The 22758-nt window shown below is 48.2% G+C and overlaps 4 protein-coding genes across 9 annotated transcripts; 3 read left to right on the top strand and 1 right to left on the bottom strand.

Annotated features, from left to right (window-relative positions):
• The first annotated feature begins 1190 nt into the window (after window positions 1–1190).
• Window positions 1191–17608, top strand: LOC120444685 (matrix metalloproteinase-14). Of its 6 annotated transcripts, XR_005615705.2 has the most exons (7): window positions 3589–4027; window positions 6311–6518; window positions 12291–12694; window positions 12764–13679; window positions 13753–13831; window positions 16072–16399; window positions 16615–16751. XR_005615705.2 is itself a non-coding variant. In XM_039624549.2 (6 exons), the coding sequence occupies exons 2-6, from the start codon at window positions 6360–6362 to the stop codon at window positions 16782–16784; spliced, it is 1818 nt and encodes a 605-aa protein (XP_039480483.1). In that variant the 5' UTR covers window positions 1191–1616; window positions 6311–6359; the 3' UTR covers window positions 16785–17607. The 6 variants fall into 6 exon arrangements, 5 of the variants coding, with proteins under 5 accessions (XP_039480483.1, XP_039480484.1, XP_039480486.1 ...); XM_039624549.2 differs by lacking the exons at window positions 3589–4027; window positions 16072–16399 and adding an exon at window positions 1191–1616 and having other exon boundaries at window positions 13753–13921; window positions 16615–17607; XM_039624550.2 differs by lacking the exons at window positions 3589–4027; window positions 16072–16399 and adding an exon at window positions 1191–1620 and having other exon boundaries at window positions 13753–13921; window positions 16615–17607.
• A 15-nt stretch (window positions 17609–17623) lies between these two features.
• LOC120444686 (protein painting of fourth) lies at window positions 17624–19507 on the bottom strand. The gene is made up of 4 exons (XM_039624553.1): window positions 19080–19507; window positions 18135–19019; window positions 17880–18071; window positions 17624–17809 (listed from the first exon to the last, which is right to left on the bottom strand). The coding sequence occupies exons 1-4, from the start codon at window positions 19366–19368 to the stop codon at window positions 17685–17687; spliced, it is 1491 nt and encodes a 496-aa protein (XP_039480487.1). The 5' UTR covers window positions 19369–19507; the 3' UTR covers window positions 17624–17684.
• A 37-nt stretch (window positions 19508–19544) lies between these two features.
• Window positions 19545–20445, top strand: LOC120444687. The gene is made up of 3 exons (XM_039624554.2): window positions 19545–19705; window positions 19766–20125; window positions 20183–20445. The coding sequence occupies exons 1-3, from the start codon at window positions 19626–19628 to the stop codon at window positions 20388–20390; spliced, it is 648 nt and encodes a 215-aa protein (XP_039480488.1). The 5' UTR covers window positions 19545–19625; the 3' UTR covers window positions 20391–20445.
• Window positions 20446–20531: 86 nt separating this feature from the next.
• LOC120445086 (RNA-binding protein 28) lies at window positions 20532–22737 on the top strand. The gene is made up of 3 exons (XM_039625215.2): window positions 20532–21676; window positions 21738–21993; window positions 22049–22737. Exons 1-3 carry the CDS (start codon window positions 20562–20564, stop codon window positions 22646–22648), a joined length of 1971 nt encoding a protein of 656 aa, XP_039481149.1. The 5' UTR covers window positions 20532–20561; the 3' UTR covers window positions 22649–22737.
• Window positions 22738–22758: the final 21 nt, after the last annotated feature.

Below are 22758 nucleotides of genomic sequence, written 5' to 3'. Positions count from 1 at the left end.
CCAAATGAATCAGCCCGCTCTGCAGCCGAAAGTGTTCTGCAGCGGTGGAAGTCAATATGCCACATGCCACATGGCGTTGCACCGATAGACGGAACTTTTGGGATCGATCTGGCCGGGATTGGTACGCAACTATCCCGTTTTCGAAACGGAACAAAACGAGGAAGGTCCCCGATCCCCCAGCTCGGCACAACGCATAAGGGGTGCTGACAGGGAAGGACGCGGGCATCAAGCCGAGCTGAATGACTGGCGTTTCGGATCGGATCTCGGAACGGAACGCTATCGGAACGGATCGCCTTGCTACCCGGCCATATAAAAGAATCTAAGCGGAGCGTCCCGAGTCTCAGTCTAGCGCAAAAAACGCACTCGCAGTTACGAACTTGCAGTTACGGCAGCTTGCTGCGCAAGGCAAATCCCCATAAGATATTGGATATAGTATACCTAAGCAAATTAGCGAGTGTTAAACAAATTAGTTTGTGCTTCCGCTGCGTGAAAAGCTTTCCACCCAGTGTGAAACACTCAACTCAGACTGAGAGAGAGAGCGAGAGAAAGCTGCGCCCTCAGGTGAATCATCATCGTCAGTGGATCTAACAGCTAGCCAAAAGCTCGCTAACGTGCTAGCTTCTGGCTTACAGTGCGCTAACAGCGAAGGTGAGTCCTAGCCACGAAGAGCTTTGCCCCAGCCCCTGTTGCTCTTCTGCTCGCCAGAAATTAGTGCTGGTATTGGGAAATGCCTGCACTTCTTGCAATATCAAATGGAGTTTTATCAAGGGTTATATTCAGTTGAGTAATATCCAATCGATCGCCTTGGCTAGTACACAGTCAGCTAGTCTGGCTAACTAAAACCTAAAGAGAGAGCTAGTTCCTAGTCCTGTTGCTCCGCATTCACATGCAAAGCACGAAGGAGCAGGGGCGAGCAGCTATTTTCAACCACCAGAACTAGGATTCTAATTCCACCTACGGGCGACTGTGTGTGTGGATGGCTATTCGCGTGACTCGTAAACTAGAGGCGAACACACAGGTCTTAGCCATTAGAAGCACACACACTCGCAAGCAACTTGGATATACAAAAGTAGGGGTGGCGAAGTAGACTACGCGAACATTATTTTGCTGCCACCACAAAGGCGGAATGGTTGAATGGCGGAGAGCTGGCACTGAAACTGAAACAGAAACAGAAACAGAAAGCCAGACGAGTCGCAATCGGAACCTGCTGGGAATCGGTCGCTATCGCCTCTCGCGGAACAAGTAGTCTTGGCCAGAAACTGGGAAAGTGGGAAACTGGGAGCAGTGCTAGCCCCCTGGACATGAAATGAGTGTGGATAGTGCCCAGTCGTAGCGAAATCAAGTGAAACCCAGTGATAGTGACTATATATATTGTGAGTCCGCCTTATCTAACCACCAAGATCTAATCGCCATCGGTGGCAGATAAGCCCGATAAGTTCGAAACAGTACAGCTCGTTGTGGAACTTAAAGAAAACAAAAGGCGCTTTGTGCAATATTTGCTGAAGGAGCACGGGCACCGAGCTGATTATTTCACAAATTCGTTTATGCAAATTCAGTTTGCTCAATTCGTCTGTCTGCCTGTCTGCCTGTCCGGCTGTCTGGCTGTCTGCCGTATGGTAAGTAAGTACACCAAGTGACTCATCTCCGCCGGGGAATTCCACTTTCTCGCCATCGAACATCAATGGGCCAAGAGCGATCTCCGTCCGGACTTTGCATTTGACATTGCGGACGGATCACAAAGGCGACCCGAACAATCGGCACGTAGGAGCTTAGTAACATTCCGATACATGAATAGATATAATTATAGGCACATCAGATACTTCATATACTTCATATACCTCATATACCTCATATACCTCATATACCAAACAACTATCGATGCCTGACCGTGACGTGATTGAGTTTAGCAATAGTGTTTCGCACTCAAAGTCAGAGTCGCGCACTCTATTCAAATAATATACAATACAGCGAGTATATTCATATACAATTAGCATTATCTGCCCCATCTGTATGACAATTATATGTTCTGCTCGGCCAGGTGGCACAGTTCAAAGGCAAAAGTCAATGCGAAATCGCTTGAACTGAAGCGGCGTGGAAAAGTTCATTTCACTGCCGCCAACCTTAATGCCATCGCACTGGATCGCATGGGGATGGAGTTGGGGATGGGGATGGGGACATGGTCTAAAAATACCATAAATAGTTGCCTTTAAAGACAGCAGCAGAAGAGACTCATAAATATTTCATTGTTCCGATGGCAGAGCGACTGAGCAGCAGGGCAAACTGCATCGCACAGCGGGCGACGACTGCAAGTCAACTTGTCCACTGCCATAACAGCGAACTATACGAGTATTCGTATCTGGGCCCAGATCCCAGAACCCAGATCCTAAGCCCACAGCAGATGGGCAAGCTGAGAGGAGGGGGGCTGACAGCAGGCCAGATGCACTTGGTCCATGGATAAATGGCAGCAACAGCATCCGATTTGTCTCACAGCCCCCGCTTTGTTCTGCCAAGTTCTGCCAAGTTTGTCGCGTTGGATGTGCCAGCTCCATAAAGCGAATCAGGAACTGTCGCAGAGGCGGAATGTTGCCCATTATCTGGCTGTCGGATTTGCTCTTCTCCAGCTGCATCCCAGCTGCATCCAAGATGCAGCCAAGCTGAACCTTTGACTTGGGCTGGTAGCAAATTGCTCAGGGCGATTACTGGATTACTGGATTTGTTTGCTCTAGGTGGCAATTTGCTTCACGTGGTTTTACGCCACTTTTCGAGGCTGAGTCACCCCAAATTGCACTCAATTGATATTAATGGGATGGCGCAGACGTATACTATCGATTCCCAGAAGAAGATACGCAGATGAATAGCTTATTAGCACAGGCGCTAAAAAGGCAGACGTGTTTATCTACAAGATACAGAAAAGCAAATTAGGGCCAGTTATCAGCCAGAGTTAGTTATAGACATTTCCTCTATCTTGCAAAATGATGTGTGCTTCAGCTTGTAAAAGATTTTAGGGTGTGAAAGGCACACACTTTTCGATCCAAACTTGATTATCACTCACGAACTTACGCATTACTCATGCGCCCATTGAGAAACCGCTTGGCCAGGGGAATCCAGACCGCAGATTCATTCATAAATCCCATTCAGTTAGGCGCGACATCGCATGCGAATTTCAGGAAACGAGATCCGCTGAGTTGTAAGCGTTTGCCAAAGGGAAAAGGGAGCTGGAAAGGGAAGCAGGGAGTGTGCCAAACTTACGGATAAGCTGTGAAGTGCCACCGAATGCCGGAGCGGCTGCTGTTCGCTGCTGGACCAGCGGCGTATGACACATGTGTGCTGATTCCAAGAAGCGCATTACTCATACGCCCCCCCCTCCAGCGCGGAAGGGACAACTTCGATTATTGGCAACAGGTTTCGGCAGTCCCCCGCCACGAAATCTCCATCTCTCCACGACAGCAAGCATCGCCATCGTTTTCGCCAGCGACTGCGACAGCGCCTCTGTTAGCCCCAAAAGCTTCGGGCTCCCCTCTGCGAAAGCTCCACTCGCGATCGCCAGTCGTCGTCGTGCGCCAGCGAGCGCTGAAGATCAGTTGAATTTTGCGCGCAGGCCAGGGCGGATGTGTTGAGCGGCGAGAAACCGAGAAACCGAGAAGCCTAAGAACCGAATAAGAAGTCACTACGATAGAATAGTACTTGCTGCTTTTTAGTCGCGAAGAAAGTTATCCGAAAAGTGAAAGAGTTAACTGAGTTTTTAGTTGAGAGTTTTGAGTTTTAAGTTTTGGTTTCGAACGCGGAAACGAGCGCGAAAATGGAAGTGCCAGCGGGCAATTAGTGCAGCCAGACACAAATCCATAAAGACAAAAAGACACACTCACAGCTCGAAAATACAAAATACAGCTAAAACAAAAGGATTGCGACTGTGAATTATAAAGTATAACGTATAACGTATAAATTATAAGCAACGACAACACATCCACAGCGGAATACGCAGCGACGACAGCGACAACAACAAACAACAGAAACAACTGAAAGAAATGTATGTGCCGAGAGCTAATTAATTAATTCGTAAGTGTTGCAAGCGACATGCAGCAACAAAGGCAGCAGCAGCGATAGTTCATTGATCTGCAACTGCATCCCACTGGCAGCGCAGCCAATTGAAAGGTCAAGCCCATTCATCAGGCCTAACCCATTGAGCCCATTGAGCACTCCATTCCACTCCGCTTTGGAGGTGAACTTGAAGAGCACTGGGAATGGGATTGGGCGGTTTCGACACTATAAAGTGCTTGCCCAACCCGGTGTGTGATATGGCTATCACTAAGGTCAAGTTCTAGTAACACTTGGAGTAACACTGGCCACTCATCCCCGAACTATGCATGTGCTAACACTCATAACACAACATAACTTCCCCCGATCGCCGTCCATATCTTATCGCCCACGGGGCGTATTCATTGGGGAAAAGTCAGCTGATAAGGCTAACAATGCCAAAAAGCCATAGTAAGTGGGAATTTTGTGATGGGGTATTTTTCAACGCACGTCACCATCGAAGCCGTTCTTGGCCAAACTGGTTGGAGTCCAAATTTATTTATTATTTTAATTCGCGTATAAATGGGCTTTGACTCACGCCTCTTCGCAGAAATGCGCACCTCGAGTTTCGAGATGAGAAGGAGCCGGCCTGCTTGAACCGGTTTGCAGCTGGCCAAGTCCACCTTATCATTGGCGGAGTAGAAGCCCTGCTTATGACCCAATTCTGAACATCGAGCACACACCCAGACGTGTGCTACATGTCGTATACGTAACCATTACGATAAACGAAGCAGGGCAACTTTCGCGCTGCATGCAGTTTCGCCATCGATTGCTCTGGCCCAAGCACTCGAAACTCACTCGCCTTATTGATCTAACAGCGCTGAAATGCGTCCACTGTTATGACAACCCCATAACCCCACAACTCCACATGGATACCCACTTTCCCCTTCAACCCATCAGCCGAGTTAACCACACGGCGCTAACCTTAAACTGTCAGCCCGCCGACCTTCAACCCGGCTTTTGCCCGAAACATTTGCCCAAAGGGGAAAATGTGAAATGGCAATTGTTTATGATATTTGCCTAGCGAAATTATTGTAATCAGATAACGCCGGCGGGCCAATGGGGCGTGCCTATATGCGAAACACTCACCTGTTCATTTGGCTGCCTAACTGCGCGGCTAACTGCTAACTGCTAACTGCTAAGCGGCTAATTGCCTGGCATAAAACAGACTGTTCCCGGCTTTGGCCGGATTAGTCAGCCACAACAAGAATGACAGGCTTAAGTGTTCAGCGGCCGCTCCAGATAAATACTTCTATGTACATACATATATCATGTATTTGCAACGCGCAGCGCCACACGGCGTGTACTTGATACGAGTTATCATCACTCGGATCCCTATCAGCATAGGTGCCAGATTTGATGGGGTAAACATCTCCATAAACATAGAGTATCGCGCCCTAGGTCAACACCATCCATCCACCATCCACATCAGCAGACTTACGAACTCGGACGCGGAAAACGGCGCTATATTTAGCAAGCCAAATATCGGAGTATCAACAAAAGGCCCACACTCCTTAACGGTTATGGCCGACCTGGTATTTACTAGTCTAAAATTAAACTCCCATTGGCGTCTAAACTTACACACGGGGTCTAAACTTATGACGTCCGAGCTGTCCAGACAACAGACACCACATGACATTCTATATCTCCGCCGATGAAAACATCGCGAACTGGACAGGACAGCTGCTGCTCCGGGGGCTCAACGAGTCCGAGTTGCTCTCGGGGATTAGGGCGGCGCAGATATGGTGGCGGGTTCGGCAAATATTTGGCTCTGATAAGGGGATAAGGGGATATTCTTGGCTCGATGGCTTAATGGCTTGACAAGAAGTGAGAGTGCACTTTTCGGCCAGCTTGTTTTGCTGCCACAACAGCAAGTGTTTTTTTTGCTTAAGCTACGTGCATAATGAAGGGTGGTGTGCTATTTCTTACCTCAACTTGGCACTATACTATATATTGTGTGGTTGCACTGAAAAAAAGGCCCGATTCACGGCAACGCCGGCCACTTCCGATTGCCGTTCCACCTGCCACACAGAATGTGTGCCACATTCAACCTGTTGGAAAAGTGGGAGTGGAGTGGATTGTAGTGGAGTGACTTCCGTTCGCCCTTTGCACTTGTACTTGGCCTGCTCCCTTTTCCATTCGCGCTGTTCCTGTTTGCTGCTGCTTTATTACTCGGCCGGCTTTATGAAATATTAATTGACCTTTTCCTTTCCCCATTCACCCTTTGCCTTTGCAGTGATATAAAGTTCAAAGTGCCAGCGGCAAGTGGAACCGAACCCCACCACATGACAAGTAGACCAGAATCAGGAGCAACACAACACAGTAACAGCAACAGCAACAAAATGACAAACTGCCAAAGTTCAGTGTTCATAGTCGTAGGCACCCTGTTTTCGATCCTGGCAGCGGCTCAATCGGCACCCGTTTCCACCACCACACAGGCGGAGGTAAGTCTATGCACAAATAAACAAGTTATTAGAGTTCGCAGTAAATTGCTAAATAATTTAATTCAGCTATAATTTATATAAACGCTGTAGTGCACTGCACAAAAAGTGCTGCATGCATTGGCAAAAGCAGGGGATAATGACATCTATCATTACAAAATAAAGCAGGAACCAACTCGGAATGAAAATGAATCAGAGCCCGATTCCGAATCCGAATCAGTTTTTTGCACTTGAGATAGCCGCTTTGTCTGCTCTGTCCGGCGATCTATACTATATAGCATGTACTATATAGTCCGCGAGGCTCCACTTCCGATTTGCATGACGGGCGTGCCAGGCGCTCAGAGTTCTGAGTTCCGAGTTGCCAGTTGCGAGCTGGATGCATTTGGGAATTATGCCCAATTTTCCGCCAGACAAAATGTTCCGTATTCACGAGTGTGGCGGTGCAACAGGCTCACGCGCATCGCAATCGCATGTCAACGGAATTTATTCCGCTCACACACTTGCACACTTGGTTTTGGCCCGGCTTAGAGGTTCTGGCCTTAGCCTTAGTTGGCCGGCTGGAAGTGCATGCCGGCGGCTAATTGCAGTCTGATTATCGCTATCGTTATCGCTCGTGACATTGGCCAGCGGAAAACGTGGCTTTCCACCAGGAAAACTCGCACGCCATTCGCTCCTCCGAAACAATAATCTCTGTCAATTTCCCAATGATTCAAAGTAATGGAATAGCGGACTTAAAAAGAATTCATACTTACCTATAAAAACACAGATTAACATTATAGGTCTGGAAATTCCCTCATTCATTTCTTAGCTGAATTTCTACGAAACAAGTGCAGAGATAACAAGAGAACCTAAGTGAATTATTTGTTATGTTTATTTCCTATTAAGTACATACTCGTAGTTATTACCATTTAAATTTAGAAATGACTCAAGAGCGCTGTCTTGTTGGAAAACCCAAGTTAGACACCTCTTAACCTGTCAATCGATTCGGAGTGCCGCACCCAAAGTGCATTAAGTTCCAGCCACCGCCACCAAAAAAGTGATAACGAAACGCCATAAATTATTACTTTCGATTCGCTGGTTTATTCCACCCCGCGGGCAACTCGATTTCCACGCTTTCAATTTATAAATATTTATCTGCGATTAATTGCTTGTCATGATCGCTGTTTTGCTGCTTCGCCGAATGTAATTTGCAATTACACATTCTGCTATCTACGCGAAGCTAATCACGTTTACTTGCCACAGACTTGCATAAATTAACTGGGAAGACGCGGAGAAGCGGACCCAGAAATCGAACTTCCTGATTACCCATTTACGATCGCCGCCAGCGGGTGATGATATAGATATAGATATAGATACAGATACAGTATATCCAATGGATTCGCTTTATATCGCTGCTACACCTCATCGTGCCACGCATTAGCGCGTGCTTAACTTTGATTCTAGTTTTATTTATGTTTTACGTAACCCGCCGACTTCGCCGACTTCTAATTGGTATGTTGGGCGCGTTGGCCATAACTTGGCTCGTTGTCGCTGGCCAGTCGCCCCAAAAGCAGCTAAGTCAGCTAAGCAGCAAAGGCAGCTAAGACAGCTAAGGCGACGGTGTTACGTGTTTGTCTCTCCAATGTCAGGTTCTTTGTTCTCACATCCCTCCCGCTGCCAAACGCTGCCAAACGCTGCCAAACGCTTTCCAATAAATCTCCCATCTCCCCGAGAATGCAAATCGTGCAGACCACCGCCGCAGCCAGGAGGAAATCGTGATTTCTACCCCACTATGCAATCAGATAACACTTTCTCATAAGCGACGATTAATAATCTGGTGCGATGCGATCGGAGCAGGAAAACTATATCTATTTCCCAGTGAGTCATGCGCCGAGCGTAATGGAGCTGTCAAGAGGTTAATTACTTGACCAATGAGCGCAACCCACAGTCACTGGGGTTGTAGCATTCGTCATCGCACCAAGGCAAAAACAGAGAAAACCGAAGAACTTTTCTGCTCCAAATATAGCTAGTCAAGTGCAGCAGTTGGCAAGTTAATTCGCACTCCACCACCAACTGCCAAGTTTCCTGGCCAAAAGCAATCGATAGAGCGAATTGTTTGCCATTCGTGTGCGAGTTTGATTGATTTGCCTATGAAATAGTTGCGTGCGACCTTCGCGAGGTGCCAAATGCACAAACAAAAGGCTGCATCAACTTGGCTGAGAAGCACTTGACAAACAAGTGATAGTTTTTGCTGCTTTGGGCCAACATCCTTTCTCCTTTTCGGACTGCGCCAAGGTCACTCATAGCTTAGCATTTCGCGCTTCTCGCCATAAACAACCTGGTAACCGCCTAAAAAGGCTGCGGAATGGCAGCGGCAATAAAATCCTTTTTTGCCTGACTTTGCATGAATAGCGCTTTTTATTGTCCGGTTATCTTAGCATCTTGACGCTTATTTATCGCCGTTTGAAATTAGCCACTTGGGGGAAACGAGCCGCAAAAAAGAAGACACCTTGTGGAAATGTCAAATATTCTGTGGGAGTTTCCCTGCCACGCAGCCTTATGTTTGAGCTTAAAACTGACATTTAAAGGACTTAAAGTCCTTCCATAGAAAATCGCTGCTGTTATTCGCTCCATAGCCCAATTTGGATGGTTCTTTCAATTAAATCCCCTCTCTGCAGCTCCGCATTAAATTGAAATCGTTATACAACTTTAAGCCGTTGGCCCAGTTTCTGTTTTGGTTTCCCCAGTCTGGTTTGCTTTCGTTTTGTTTCGCTATAATTTTTGAGTTTTCTTTTCAATATGCCAATCTCGTTATGGAAACCCAAAAGAAGTGCCGCCAAATGAGGCGCCTGCGCTTCGATTTGCCACTGAGGTGCGAGGGGTGGTGATGTAATCGCCGCGCTAAAACATTTAAACAAGTTAATCCTGTTTGCTAGTTGGCGGCGAGATTGGACAACTCTAATGACTGCGGTGGGAAAAGCGCAGGGAAACACAGGGAAAACCTCCGCTATTTGCCTTTAATTGTCGCAGACACTTTCGCTTATGCACGTGCTACGCAAATATGTGTGCAACTAGGTCTAGGTTTGTTTGCAGCCAATTTTCCTAGGCGAATGCAAATGCAAATCGAGGTGGTAATGGAAATGGAAATGGGTGGGCGTGGAATCCCCTCTGCCTGTGACCACCGTGTCATCATAGCGGACGAAAGTCAACGACCTGGCTGACCCACATACCGCATTCCTTGCCACGTAAACGTAAACTAACCACGCACCCCCGAAAAACGCTGAACGTACGCCCCCGAGTTTTCATTCGCCCGCTTTTCCCGCTGGGCAATAATTTTCCCATCAATTTTCCATCCAGCAGGCGCAGGCACGTTGGCGATGTATACGAAAAGTGTACACAAAGCGATACTCGTTTATAATTTATGCATGTCCTGTTCTTGTTTCTACCGGAAATAAACGAGGCGGAGCTCTACGCCTCCAATTGAAATGGGTGAAAGTTCAATGACTCCACGAGGGAGCGCCCTCTGCAAAATCAAATCAACTTGGCAACTTTGCAGCTTGGCAACTTTGCACCTGTGCAAATTGTGTTAAATATTTGAAGGTTGCACTGCGATTGTAGCATACTTTCCAGGGCTCACACACACACACACTCCTGCGACTCCTGGCCAAGTCGAGCTCCACAGAAACCCCCGTGGGCCACTTCCTGCAAGTTCAACTCCTTCGGCTAAGTAAACCAGGCAAGCAGGTCAGCCAGCTGAATAGATACCACTTGCTGGGCAGGAGTGCACGTACAGAAATGCATAAATATTTACTGGGTACAGTAGTAAATAGGTGGCAAGTCACAAGCCTTGATGAAGTGTTCTCTTAAGCAGATATTTAAACGCATTTTTAGGGTTATTTCTTTCTAGCTCGTTTCCAGGTAAAGTAAATACGTATAAATTCATGTACATATCAGTAATCAGAATCAGTTAGTTTTACTGTGGAATACCAGGAGTTCTGCTTGGTGACGAAAGCCATTTGTTGACATTTCTGCTTTGCCGCAAAAAAGTGTGTCAATGTGCAATAATAAATTGAAGTGCAATTTCAACGCCCTCCGAATCGTGACCCGACTGCAGTGGCCCTCACCCCTGGAGCGCGAATTATTTCCAATGATTTGCATCTGTCCCATCCAATCCCGTCGAGAATCGGTAATCACATGCAAGTGCACGTTTATCCAAATCGCCGTGGATGCACTCAAATCACGGCTATTGAGCAGCTGAATGGGACGCCTAGAGCGATGAGTCCCGAAATATTTAAGCCACGTTAAGCCACGTTGATGGCCCCCACTTCCGGTTTAGCCCCGACTTCCGTTCGCCTTGTGACGCATTCCCTGCTGTATGGAAAATGCGTCAGAAATGAGTCAATTACGGACAGGTTGAGTAGTCTTTTGTTTGCTGCCAATGGGGGTTATCTTATCGATGGAAGATAACCGAAAGAGCGGTGTTTGAGGCCCGAACAATGCATTCGATTGCTGTCATTCTGTTTGTTCTATGACAAAAGCTGCATTGCTATCCCCACCTTCTCCGGTAATCGAGAGGTTCGTGTCCGCCAAAGGGCAGGTTTTTCACTCCCAGTAATTATGCTAATTGCACAAAGAAGCGCTGCTAAGGTCGCAGATGAGTCAGTAGAACCACTCCGCGTCTTCCGAATGTCTGAATGGGAATCTGGGCTTGGAATGGATTTGGAGTGGATTTGGAGTGAATCTGCAACTGTCAGGAGATGAGTGACAGATACTCTCCACTCGCACCGTGCTTTGTTTACGGTTCGTTTACCTTTCGCAGAACGCAGCCAGCTGATCGGAGGCAAAGAGTAAGAAGTAAAGGTAGCCAACCCACCCAGAAGATCACAAGATCACAGAGCCACTGGCTCGCGGAGGCGACTTGAATACTCAAGATGCCAGCGAAATGTTTACTTCCTCGCAGGCGGAAAGAACACAATAAAATTAACAGTCAGCTGGCATTATGCAAGATTCGGCAAATCATTATACAACATGTACTATACACTATACCCTATACACCATACACCATATACCATACCATATACTCGTACATGCGGCGGCATTAAGTCATTAAGAATGTGCGACACATAAACGGCCGGGGAACCTGATGCCCATGCCAAGTCGAAAGTCGTATTGCCGAAACGTTGAGCGTTAAGAGTTAAGCGCATAAAACAAGCGGTTGTAAGACAGTTTGCCGTTGTAATTGGCCAGAAATCAAATTGAAATTCCTATTCCAAGTAGCAGATGATAGTGAGTGAACAAGTGAACACTTAACTGTTGCGATAGCCTCGCATTGTTCTCCGATCGCAGTGCACTTCCCTGATGGGCAAACGGTTTTCATTCGATGTCTCAATGTTACACTTCTCAACTTACAATTTACAATTTACAATTAGGCAGTGATCGCTTCCTTAATGCTGGCGATGCTTGCTGATCGATTAAGCGTTTTCACACCTTTCCCAGTCACGTCGCATTCGCAGTTTATCTGTATGGATATATGTATATATATAGGTACACACGCATATCAAGCATACGACATGGGGCCCCTCTTCCCCTCCTCGTTATTTATACAAAGTGGAAGCCAGTGAGGCAGTCGTAAATTATGCAAGTCAGATGGCAGGGAAAGGCAACAGCGTAGCCAGGACTAATCGGATGGCCATTAATCATGTTGGCCACGACGGGTGGCCATCGGTGCCATCGGAGCCCATTGATCTTTGCCAGCTGTCCCTAAACCATCCTTCTTCGCTTCCTCCCTCCTTGCAGATCTACCTGTCCCAGTTCGGCTACCTGCCCGCCTCTGCCCGCAATCCCGCCAGCAGCGGGCTGCACGACCAGCGGACCTGGGTGAGCGCCATCGAGGAGTTCCAGAGCTTCGCGGGACTGAACATCACCGGCGAGCTGGATGCGGAGACCATGAAGCTGATGTCCCTGCCCCGCTGCGGAGTCCGGGATCGCGTCGGCACCGGCGACAGCCGCTCCAAGCGGTACGCCCTGCAGGGCAGTCGCTGGCGCGTGAAGAACCTCACCTACAAGATCTCCAAGTACCCCAAGCGGCTGAAGCGCGTGGATGTGGACGCGGAGATCGGTCGCGCATTCGCCGTGTGGTCCGAGGACACCGACCTGACCTTCACCAGGAAGACTTCCGGCCCCGTGCACATCGAGATCAAGTGAGTAACCCCAAAGCCTCTACTCACATTTCGAATGCTCATCATCTCCTTCCTTCTCCTCACGCCCAGGTTCGTGGAGAGCGAGCATGGAGACGGCGACGCCTTTGACGGCCAAGGTGGCACCCTGGCCCACGCCTTCTTCCCAGTCTTTGGCGGAGATGCGCACTTCGACGACGCCGAGCTGTGGACCATTGGCTCGCCCCGCGGAACCAATCTGTTCCAGGTGGCCGCCCACGAGTTCGGTCACTCCCTGGGACTGTCCCACTCCGATCAGAGCTCGGCTTTGATGGCGCCCTTCTATCGCGGCTTCGAACCCGTCTTCAAGTTGGACGAGGACGACAAGGCAGCGATACAGTCACTGTACGGCCGGAAAACCAACCAACTGAGGCCCACCAACGTGTACCCGGCCACCACTCAGCGGCCATACACTCCTCCCAAGGTGCCACTGGACGACTCCATCTGCAAGGACTCCAAGGTGGACACGCTCTTCAACTCGGCGCAGGGCGAGACGTACGCCTTCAAGGGCGACAAGTACTACAAGCTGACCACGGACTCCGTGGAGGAGGGCTACCCCCAGCTCATCTCCAAGGGCTGGCCGGGATTGCCGGGCAACATCGATGCGGCGTTCACCTACAAGAACGGCAAGACGTACTTCTTCAAGGGTACCCAGTACTGGCGCTACCAGGGCCGCCAGATGGACGGCGTCTATCCCAAGGAAATCAGCGAGGGCTTCACTGGCATTCCCGACCATCTGGACGCCGCGATGGTTTGGGGGGGCAATGGCAAGATCTACTTCTTCAAGGGCAGCAAGTTCTGGCGCTTCGATCCGGCCAAGAGGCCGCCGGTCAAGTCCAGCTATCCTAAGCCCATCTCCAACTGGGAGGGTGTGCCCAACAGCCTGGACGCTGCGCTGAAGTACACCAATGGCTACACGTACTTCTTCAAGGGCGACAAGTACTACAGATTCCACGACGCCCGCTTTGCTGTAAGTGCTGCCAGCTGCCAGGCTATACTGAATAATAATAATAATAATACTATATTGTAATGTACTGTCACAGGTTGACACGGCCACGCCCCCCTTCCCCAGACCCACCGCCCACTGGTGGTTCGGCTGCAAGAACACGCCCTCGTCCACAGGTAATATCGTCGATGGTTCGGACAACGAGTTCGAACAGCACTCCATGATCCCGCATGCCGACGATGGTAATGGTGATGACTTTGACGCAGGTGAGTGGGACCGACTCGGCGGTAGTTTTGTTTGAGGTCGAATCGATCTACAGGATCCACGAATATCGAATCCCGAACTCTGAAAGTCAGAAAGATCTCATAGGAAGAAGTCTTGTATGAGTTGTTACTTAGCGAGAAGCAGTTACGAGTCATGAAATGATAATATTAATAAATCCTATCTTTATGGTATGTTTAATTAAGTTAATGTCTATGTAGTGAAATTCTATTACTCAAGTCGAATGTGTTTGTCTTTGTTGCCTATGGAAGAAATACATTTATACTACCTATTGAAAAACTAATTACCAAACTGTGTGTGTCCAATGTCTTTTGCCAGTCTATATATTCAGTCTGTATATTTATATTTATAAATATTGTAAAATTGTGCCTTCTCCTAATCTTGATTTTGTGGTGTTTCACTTTAGTTTTGTTTCAGTGCTTTCACGCTGAGTTTTATTTGGTGAAGGTACTTTCCTATAGAGTAACCCCTAACTTCATTTTACTGAGACCTCTGTTTTAATAACTTTTCTAAACTAGCTGTACTAATCTTGAAACTAACCCCAATTTGCTAGTTACATCTTCGATTAACTATGTGTTCCTTCCATTAACTTAAGTAATGCTAACTAATCCTTGCAAAACTAACGCTTTTGGTACTTTTGGTTTTTGATTCTACTGAACTAACCAACTCAATTTAGCATACCATGTACAAAGATACTGCATACTGCGAAAGGAAGAAATGACTATAAAAAACAGCCATAATATAATACCTTGCTTACAGTTTAATAGCCCAGAGAATAAATAAGCAATTATCTACCGCAACGACAACAACAGCCACCAAAACTACTGGTCAGTCGGTCTCACTAACGTGGTCTAAGATCAACTCCACCGGAAACCATGTTCCTAGCCTATAAGTCACGATCCTAGCATGCGCACTCTCTAACCGCCTAACCAAACCAATATAGCATCTGCAATAGTCACTAACTAGTTAACCCCAAGATAAAGCAACACTATCTGTTGAACACCACAAACTCCGAAAATGGAAGCCCCGAAAAGAACACCCCACCCTATGGTCTAAGCTCCGTAGTTCCATAGTTCCGTAGTTCCGTAGTTCCGTTCTTGCGTAGCGCTAAGTATTTATCTAGATATGGTAGTGTTAATATTTGACCTTCCACTCCCCGAACTAAACTCTATACCCTGTAGTCAAAGTCGCAAAACCTCGAACAGTGTTTGTGCGTAACCGTTTCCTTGTTTTGGCACCTCCGGCACAAAATTCCGAATGGCTAGTGGCTGGGTTGAGCCGCACCTAAAACCACCCACTCACCCCCAACCACCCACGCAACCAACCAACCACCCGATACACACTCAAAACACACTCACACCCAAACTACTACCGTAACGTAATTGCATGAACAACCGAAATGAGTACTAACATGGAACAAGAAAAGATTCAACTCACCTGCATGGCACGAAAAGTCGAATGGGGATTGCATTGTGGGATTGTAAGAGTGCTGGATATATGGGGCTCATCATGTGATATGTGATATGTGATATGTGATCCACTCCCGTTATGACCCAATCTCACTTAACACTCGCTTGCACGTGCCTGGCCCATAATCGTCTAATTTGCATTCAACAAGAGCCGAACAATCCAAATGTATTCGTATGCGTATTCGTCATTGTCATCTGTTTGTATGTTACATACGTACATATATTTCTTGCAGGCTTTAAGAGACGCGGCTACAAAAACAAGAACAATTAACCACAGCACACATCCAGCAAGCACAACAGCAACAACAGCCGAACAAAACGACCATCAAGTCCATACCAACACTCACACCCATTACCAGCCACCACCACCACCACCACCACCACACCCACATAAGACTCATCGCGCAGAAGAATCAGAAGAATCAGAATCAGAATCAGAATCAGAAGTATCTGCTACTGTCTTTCTTCCGCCTTCCCGCCTCTCTCTTCCGTTCCCTGTGTGTGTAGTTGTAGTCCTCCTGCCCACACGTAGTATCATCCTGTTCGTAGACCACTAGACCCCATCGCACATCCCGCTGCATCCCGAGCATTGCTTTATGGTTTTATTCAATACTTTTGTTCTTTAAACGAATATTTTTATTTGCGGCTCGCACCGACCGATACAGCACCGCAAGTGCCGAGTGTGAATCCCAACCCCAACCCGAACCAGGGCATTCTGCCCGGCTGGATGTGGGGCCTCACGAACAGGTTCTTCTAGTCTAGAGGATCTGGTAGCCAGCCCATCCGTGTGTTGTAGCCCGTCCCGTTGTAATTTGCCAGCATTAGTGTAATCCATCGCCCGCATGAGTGATCTCTGTCTGAATAAAGTAAACCATCAATCGAAACATACAAAAAACATGCCACGCCCACGAACTGCGCCGCCTGCCGAAACGCCAAGCCAAGCCAAGCCAAGACAAGCCAAATATAGAAAGAAACGAGTTTACAGAGTGAAGAGTATGTTGCATCAATTATTATCATTTGCTCCCCCCTAAGTTACTTAAGTTATGCCTACTTTCTGTTCTATGCCCCCCAAATGCCCTCTAAAATACCATACCAATTCCAAAACTATCTAGCTTAGCTCTAAGTCGTTTCTGCACACAACATCCCCACTCTGAACCGCCCACCGAGAATCACCACTAACTTGACTTCCCAATCCCTGTTTCCCTTAGCCGTGGGCGATCACCAGTCCAACGACGAGCCCTTAGTTCCGGAAGTGGCCGAGCGAACCGGAACCGGAAACGGAGCCATGTCCCAGTCGAAAGTGACGAGCAGCTCCGCCGTGAGCACCGTGATCACCACCATCCTGATGTGCCTCCTCTCCAAGCTCATCGTTAGCTAAAAGAGCCAAGAGATCCTAGCGAACCTTCAGGATCAAAGCCAGGCACTCGAGTAAAGTTTGCGAGACTTGGAGATTTGACTGCACGCTGGACACCGAGGTGCTTGAAATTCAAATGTACACACCACACATCATATCGAATACGATGAGAGGGAATCCCAAAAAGAATCAAAAATAATCAAATTGATACAAATACAAATTGACATTGAAATCGAGCAGAATATCAATTGTAAATTGAGCGATCAGCATGTGACACAGGTGCCTTATCATATACTTTTGTTGTTGTGTAAATAAAATCAGCCTTAAATATAATGAAATAGTTTATAACATTCCGCATTCAAACGATCAGAAGTCATATCAAATCAGAAGTTCTCTACGCAGTAAGCTGTTTTGGTAATGACAAATTGCGATATTAAATTTAACGAGCCATATGCAAGGAATTGGAGAGAACCAAACAAAAATTAAATACTGAACATTGAACCTAATTTAGTTTAGATATAATTGTTAATGTCGGCACATGGGAGAGGAGCCTCGCAAGTTCCTCCAGCTGTGCTACAATTTCGCAAACGCAAGTGTTTTAAGTTTACAAAACGATATGATACGTGACTTGACCATATAAACTAATATGAAAATCATCATCGAGTACATATGATTATTGTATAAGTGATATTTAAGACAGTCCATTAAACGATATTGCTTCGGGTTTAATATTTAAAACCGAAATATTATTTAACTTACGTATTATTATGTGTAATTTTATTTTATATACCATAAATGTACGCTGAAATAAGAGAAACTGAACAAAAACGAAAACGAAAAGATAACAAATAAAGAAACGGTAGTTCAATAAAAAATAAACTAAATTAGTATTCTTAGTAATTTGGTACACTGTAGCACGACAGATTAAGGATCAGGATCGCGTTCTAGTTGAGCATAGAGCTCCTCAAGTCGGTCATCCTTCTCGTGCTCGTCAGCAGCACTGGTGCCTCGTCTGAAAGGACCCGAAAACAGCCGCCCAAAACAGGAATCTGCGTAAAAGAAGCAGTGAAAGGAGCAATGAGCAGTGAGGCAAAGAACTCCATCGGAGTAAAAATATACTTTTGGCTTTCTTCTGGCTGTCATCCAAGGGTTGTGTTGTCGGCTTGCTAGCTGCTACGGGATCAGAGATTCCCAAATAGTCACACTCTTTCTTAATGTCACGCATTAGGTGCACCTCATTGGATCGTAGTAAACCACCTGAAGGATTCACGCACGGCTCTACTTTGGGGGTAAGATCAGGTATAAATGTATCTGCGAATGGAAAGGTGGTATTTTGAATGGAGCCGAATTTGAGTTGCAAGCAGATTTATATACCTTCTAAGCTGTTCTGTCTGAATTGCAAACTTTTTATAATAGCGCCATACTCGACCATTTGACGCTTGAGCTTCTGAATCTCTCTCTCCTGTTCGTTAATCTTGTTCTTGCGCTTGCTGACGTCTTTGCCATTGCCACTGGAATCTGAGCAGTTGTCGCTGTCGCTAATTATGATCGACTCCACCGGCGGTGGTGATATGACCTTGCAGTCGGTATTGTCGTCGTCTCCATTTGGCGACTGCAGCGTCTGGAAGGAGGTGGCGCACTGTACCGTGGGCATGCCGGCGCGCTTACGAAGACGCCGGTAGCGAACTGTGAGAGTGCGGCTGTTCAGCGGCGAGTCGACGAGCTCCTTGAACGCCTCCATGGTCTGGTCAGGTGTAGCGTAGCGCACAAAGGCGTAGCGGGCGCGCTTCTCGCGCTTCAGCACTCCGATGTCCACGCGCATGGCGTTGGCGAAGTAGGCCTTGATGGCCGAGGTGGTCATGTTGAACGGCATGTTGCCCACATACAGCGAACAGGGATCGATGAACTCGGCTTGCTCCTCGTCGGAGAACGGCTTGAGCTCCGCCCGAAGGTAGCCCGTACCAAAGCGCACCTTGTTGATGACGCGAATGGTGGCCTCCACATCGGCTCCGGCCTTCAGATGCACTAGACAGTATCGCGGCGCCACGCTGATGGGCAAGACCACGTCCCGTATCTCCTTGGACAGTCCTGCCAGCATGGTAGCAGTAATCTCGGGATCGGGAAAGCGGATGAGCAGCACCTCGGCAGCGGGTGCCTGGCCCGGCTTGTTGGTCAACTCGCGTTCCAGGGCGAGGGCCCTTAGTGTGTGCTCGCGGCGCATCTTGGCCAGCTCCCGACGGGACAACTTGGCAGCGTCGGCTAAATGGAATGCTTATGTTTGTAACAGAATACTGGGAAGAGGACAATGTAACGGCTTACGCTTCTTGTTGTCACTGGCGGTCTTCTCCAGCTCGGCATCGTTGTCCGAAAACGGACCATCCGCGCTGGACTTCCACGGCAGCAGTTGGCTGCCGGCGGGAGTGGACTCGAACAAATAGGACTCCAGCGAGGGAGTGCATCCGTTGCCCGTGTAGGGTGCTACGTGTTTGGCCAGCATAACCTGCCCGGCGTCGCCACCCGACGACTCGTTGTCCCGATCGTGGGTGGTGTCGAGACGCTTGGCGTCCGGACCGTCGCCGGATTCGAGGGCCGCGCGTTTCGAATCCATTTTGTTAAGGTATCAAAAGTACAAATGGTACCCGTCCTGTGGAACGTGTTCCTAGCTAATGTTGTGGAAACTGGAAAAAGACTGTTCTACAGCTGTGTTGTTTACCTACTGACTGTTTTGGGGTGGAGTGAGCTTCAAATCCTTATCCGAAACTGACGCAAAATTCGTAGCTGCTGCGACCTGGCAGTCCGGCAACTCCGCCGCACAGCTGACGACGCTGCCAGACTGTTTACGGAGCCACTATAAGAAAACACAAAATGTGTGCGGCGCTCTTACGAAGCATAAAATTGGTTAATTTGCGGCCAATATCAGCTAAACCGGCTTTCCAGGGCTTGCAGTAAGACCTATCTAGTGTTTCCCAAAGTCAACTGAATCACTCAACCCCTTTCCCATTCAGCACCAGCAGCTGGCTGCGCAAGTGGCGCAATGTGTCCTCCGGCGAAGTGGAAAGGAAGCTCCTCTCTGGCGACAGGCTTCCGGATAACTATAAGCTGATCTACCGGGCACCTATAGAGAGCTACGTGACCTGGACGAAGAACATATCCACTGCCACGACCAGTATCCTGGCTGCGGTGGCCGCGTACCACTATGCCACATCCATGAACTACCTAAATATGGTCCAGACAATGGACATAGCCATTCTGGTGTCCCAGGAATCGGATCTGTACTACTTTGTGGGCGGATTCGTGCTAATAAACCTGGCGATTCGGGCTTTCGTGGCCAAATATCCCCTGAGAATATACAAGAGCTCGGAAAAGTAATTTGGATAAGGTAGTACACGAAATGCACAAGCAGTAACTCCCTTTATTTTTAGATACGTTGCAGTCTACGGCTCCCAACTGCCCGTGGGAACTGTAAAACACTATTTCGAACGCGGTCAAATAGCTGAGTACAAAAACTTTTTGAATCCCTGGAGCCACATTATGTACAAACTGGGCACCCGCTCCTCCATGCTGCTGGTGGATTACTTCAAGACGCCCTCGGAGTTCCACCAACTGTTCGCGACCAAACAAGAAACGTAGACCTAACTGCTTAATTGTTTATGATTGTTAAAAATAAATTTCCCTTTTGTTGAAATATTTCCAATTCCGCGCCCAAATACTATCGGTAATACCAGGGATGGATATTCATGTTGGGTACTTTGCCGATCAGCTGTTTTGTTCGTTAGTTTTCATCAACAGTTCCACGTGCAAATGGAACTCAAGAAAATGAAACCTTTAACAGACGACGCCGCCGAATCCCCGCCAGAAACGGGGGCCCGGAAGCGCCGCAACCCGTTCAACACACAGCGGCTGAAGGAGGAGAAGGAGCGCCGCCAGAAGAAGCGAGCTCGTCTCATCGTGCGCAACATCAGCTACAAGTCCACGGATGATTCGCTACGCGAGCATTTCGGACAGTGGGGCACGTTGGAGGACGTACACATCCTGAAGCGCGGCGACGGCAAGCTGGTGGGATGCGCCTTTGTGCAGTACGAGACCATCAACCAGGCCACCAAAGCGATCCTCAACTCCAACGGCAAGGAGCTGCTCGGCAGAAAGGTGTTTGTGGACTGGGCCTTGGGCAAGGACGAGTACGTGACGAAGAACCCCAAGGAGGAGGAGGAGCCGGAAGAGAAGAAGCCAAAGGTGGAGGTGAAGGAAGAAGACGGCGACGTGAAGGAAGTTAAGGAGGAAAGCGACGAGGAAGCTGGCGAGGAAGGCGCCAGTTCTGGGGAAGATTCTGGTTCGGAATCCGACGAAGATGAAGAGGACGCTGTGGAATCAGGGGACGAAGAGGACGACGACGACCATAAAGAGAACAAGGACGAATTAAAATCAAAATTGGATATCGAAAATGTGAAAAAGGAAAAGCAAATCTCCAACGACGTCCAGGAGGGATGCACGGTCTTCATCAAAAACGTTCCCTTCGATGCAGAGGATGCCGACCTGAGAAAGGCGTGCCGCAAGTTCGGCTTGGTCAGCTACGCCATAATCAATCGCCAGGCGGTTTCCGGGCACTCCAAGGGCACAGCCTTTGTTAAGTTCAAGGCCAAGGAGTCGGCGGATCTTTGTCTGCAAGCTGGAACGGAGTTCAAGCTGATGGATGAGGTCCTGGATCCGCATCCCGCATTGAGTCGCGAGGAAATGAAGTCGAAGCAGTCGCAGGACAACAAAAAGGACGATGCCAAGGACTCACGAAACCTGTATTTGGCCAGGGAAGGTCTTATCATGTCTGGAGCGAAGGCAGCCGATGGGGTTTCGGCCTCAGACATGGCCAAGCGACATGAACTGGAGCAGGTTAAGACGCAGGTGCTCAAGAACTTGAATCGGTAAGACTGGTGCCAAGTACACACAGCAGTCGCATTTGTAATCCAATTGATTATCCTCCAGGTTTGTTTCCCGCAATCGCTTGTCCATTCACAATCTGCCCCAAAACTACGACAATGAAAAGCTGAAGCAAATGGCGCTCACCTACACTGGTTTCCGACCCCACGAGTGCCGGGTGATGAGGGAGCACAAGGTGACCCCTGAGCATCCGCAGGGCAAGTCCAAGGGTTTCGGTTTCCTATCCTTCGACACGCATCAGAGAGCTCTGGCCGCCCTGCGGAAACTAAACAACAACCCCAACATCTTCGGAACACAGAGTGTAAGCAGATTGTAGACAACCCACTTTATTACTTGCTAATTGTTCACTCTTTTAGCGCCCCATTGTCGCGTTCAGTATAGAGGATCGTGCTGTCCACAAAATCAAAGAGAAGCGCACAGAGCGCTCCAAGCAGAACAATCCCACATACCAGAACAAGCAGCAGGAGCGCAAGAAGCGTCGCCAGCAAAAGCGAAATGGCCAGAAGACCAAAACTCCGGCTCCCCAGGCCGATAACAAAACCAAACTTCAGAAACATATTAAGAAGCTTGAGGCTTCGCGAGCAGCCAAAGCCGAAGGTAAAGCGGCGGAGAAAAAGCAGCTGAGCGATGTGCAGGGCGACTATGTGGGCACGGCAGCCAAGCCGGGCACTTCGCTGAAGATGCGATCCAAGAAGAAGATTGTTGAGCAGGCCAAGGAGCACTTGAAGAAGGTGAAGACCGAGAAGCGCAAGCAGAAGAACAAGAAGATACGCGAGTCCCACCTGGCAGAGCGCAAGGCCAACAATCGGCCCAAGCAGGGACGCAAGAAGGAAACGGATGACCTTCGGCCCCTGATCAATAAGTACAAGAACATGATTAGTGGAAATCAAGGAGGTGGCGGTGTTACGGGCGGTAAAGTCAAGAAACCTAAGCGCACCAAGTGGTACACGGAATAACGCTGCCTTGTCTAGGATAAGAACTATCTTTTTAGCAATAAAACTGTAGATGAGAAAATCTATACAGGTAATCACTACAACCAGGTAAACTGGGACTTTTTCTTGGGATT

This window comes from Drosophila santomea, chromosome 2R (assembly GCF_016746245.2).
Source record: "Drosophila santomea strain STO CAGO 1482 chromosome 2R, Prin_Dsan_1.1, whole genome shotgun sequence".
In the NCBI taxonomy this organism is placed as follows: Eukaryota; Metazoa; Arthropoda; class Insecta; order Diptera; family Drosophilidae; genus Drosophila; species Drosophila santomea.
The sequence above is the reverse complement of the archived record's forward strand: the minus strand, read 5'-3'. Positions and strand labels throughout refer to the sequence as shown.

What these genes read in the sequence shown, in the direction of transcription:
- LOC120444685 (XM_039624549.2), top strand. Translation starts at nt 6,360, where the DNA reads ATGACAAGTAGACCAGAATCAGGAGCAACACAACACAGTAACAGCAAC. An exon ending in CCCGTGCACATCGAGATCAA is followed by an intron (nt 12,695 to 12,763) that starts GTGAGTAACCCC and finishes CCTCACGCCCAG; the next exon opens with GTTCGTGGAGAGCGAGCATG. An exon ending in TCCACGACGCCCGCTTTGCT is followed by an intron (nt 13,680 to 13,752) that starts GTAAGTGCTGCC and finishes GTACTGTCACAG; the next exon opens with GTTGACACGGCCACGCCCCC.
- LOC120444686 (XM_039624553.1), bottom strand. Translation starts at nt 19,368, where the DNA reads ATGGATTCGAAACGCGCGGCCCTCGAATCCGGCGACGGTCCGGACGCC. An exon ending in CGCCAGTGACAACAAGAAGC is followed by an intron (nt 19,020 to 19,079) that starts GTAAGCCGTTAC and finishes CATTCCATTTAG; the next exon opens with CCGACGCTGCCAAGTTGTCC. An exon ending in CAGCCAGAAGAAAGCCAAAA is followed by an intron (nt 17,810 to 17,879) that starts GTATATTTTTAC and finishes TCTTTTACGCAG; the next exon opens with ATTCCTGTTTTGGGCGGCTG.
- LOC120444687 (XM_039624554.2), top strand. Translation starts at nt 19,626, where the DNA reads ATGTGTGCGGCGCTCTTACGAAGCATAAAATTGGTTAATTTGCGGCCA. An exon ending in CCGGCTTTCCAGGGCTTGCA is followed by an intron (nt 19,706 to 19,765) that starts GTAAGACCTATC and finishes TTTCCCATTCAG; the next exon opens with CACCAGCAGCTGGCTGCGCA. An exon ending in ATATACAAGAGCTCGGAAAA is followed by an intron (nt 20,126 to 20,182) that starts GTAATTTGGATA and finishes CTTTATTTTTAG; the next exon opens with ATACGTTGCAGTCTACGGCT.
- LOC120445086 (XM_039625215.2), top strand. Translation starts at nt 20,562, where the DNA reads ATGGAACTCAAGAAAATGAAACCTTTAACAGACGACGCCGCCGAATCC. An exon ending in GTGCTCAAGAACTTGAATCG is followed by an intron (nt 21,677 to 21,737) that starts GTAAGACTGGTG and finishes ATTATCCTCCAG; the next exon opens with GTTTGTTTCCCGCAATCGCT. An exon ending in ACATCTTCGGAACACAGAGT is followed by an intron (nt 21,994 to 22,048) that starts GTAAGCAGATTG and finishes TCACTCTTTTAG; the next exon opens with CGCCCCATTGTCGCGTTCAG.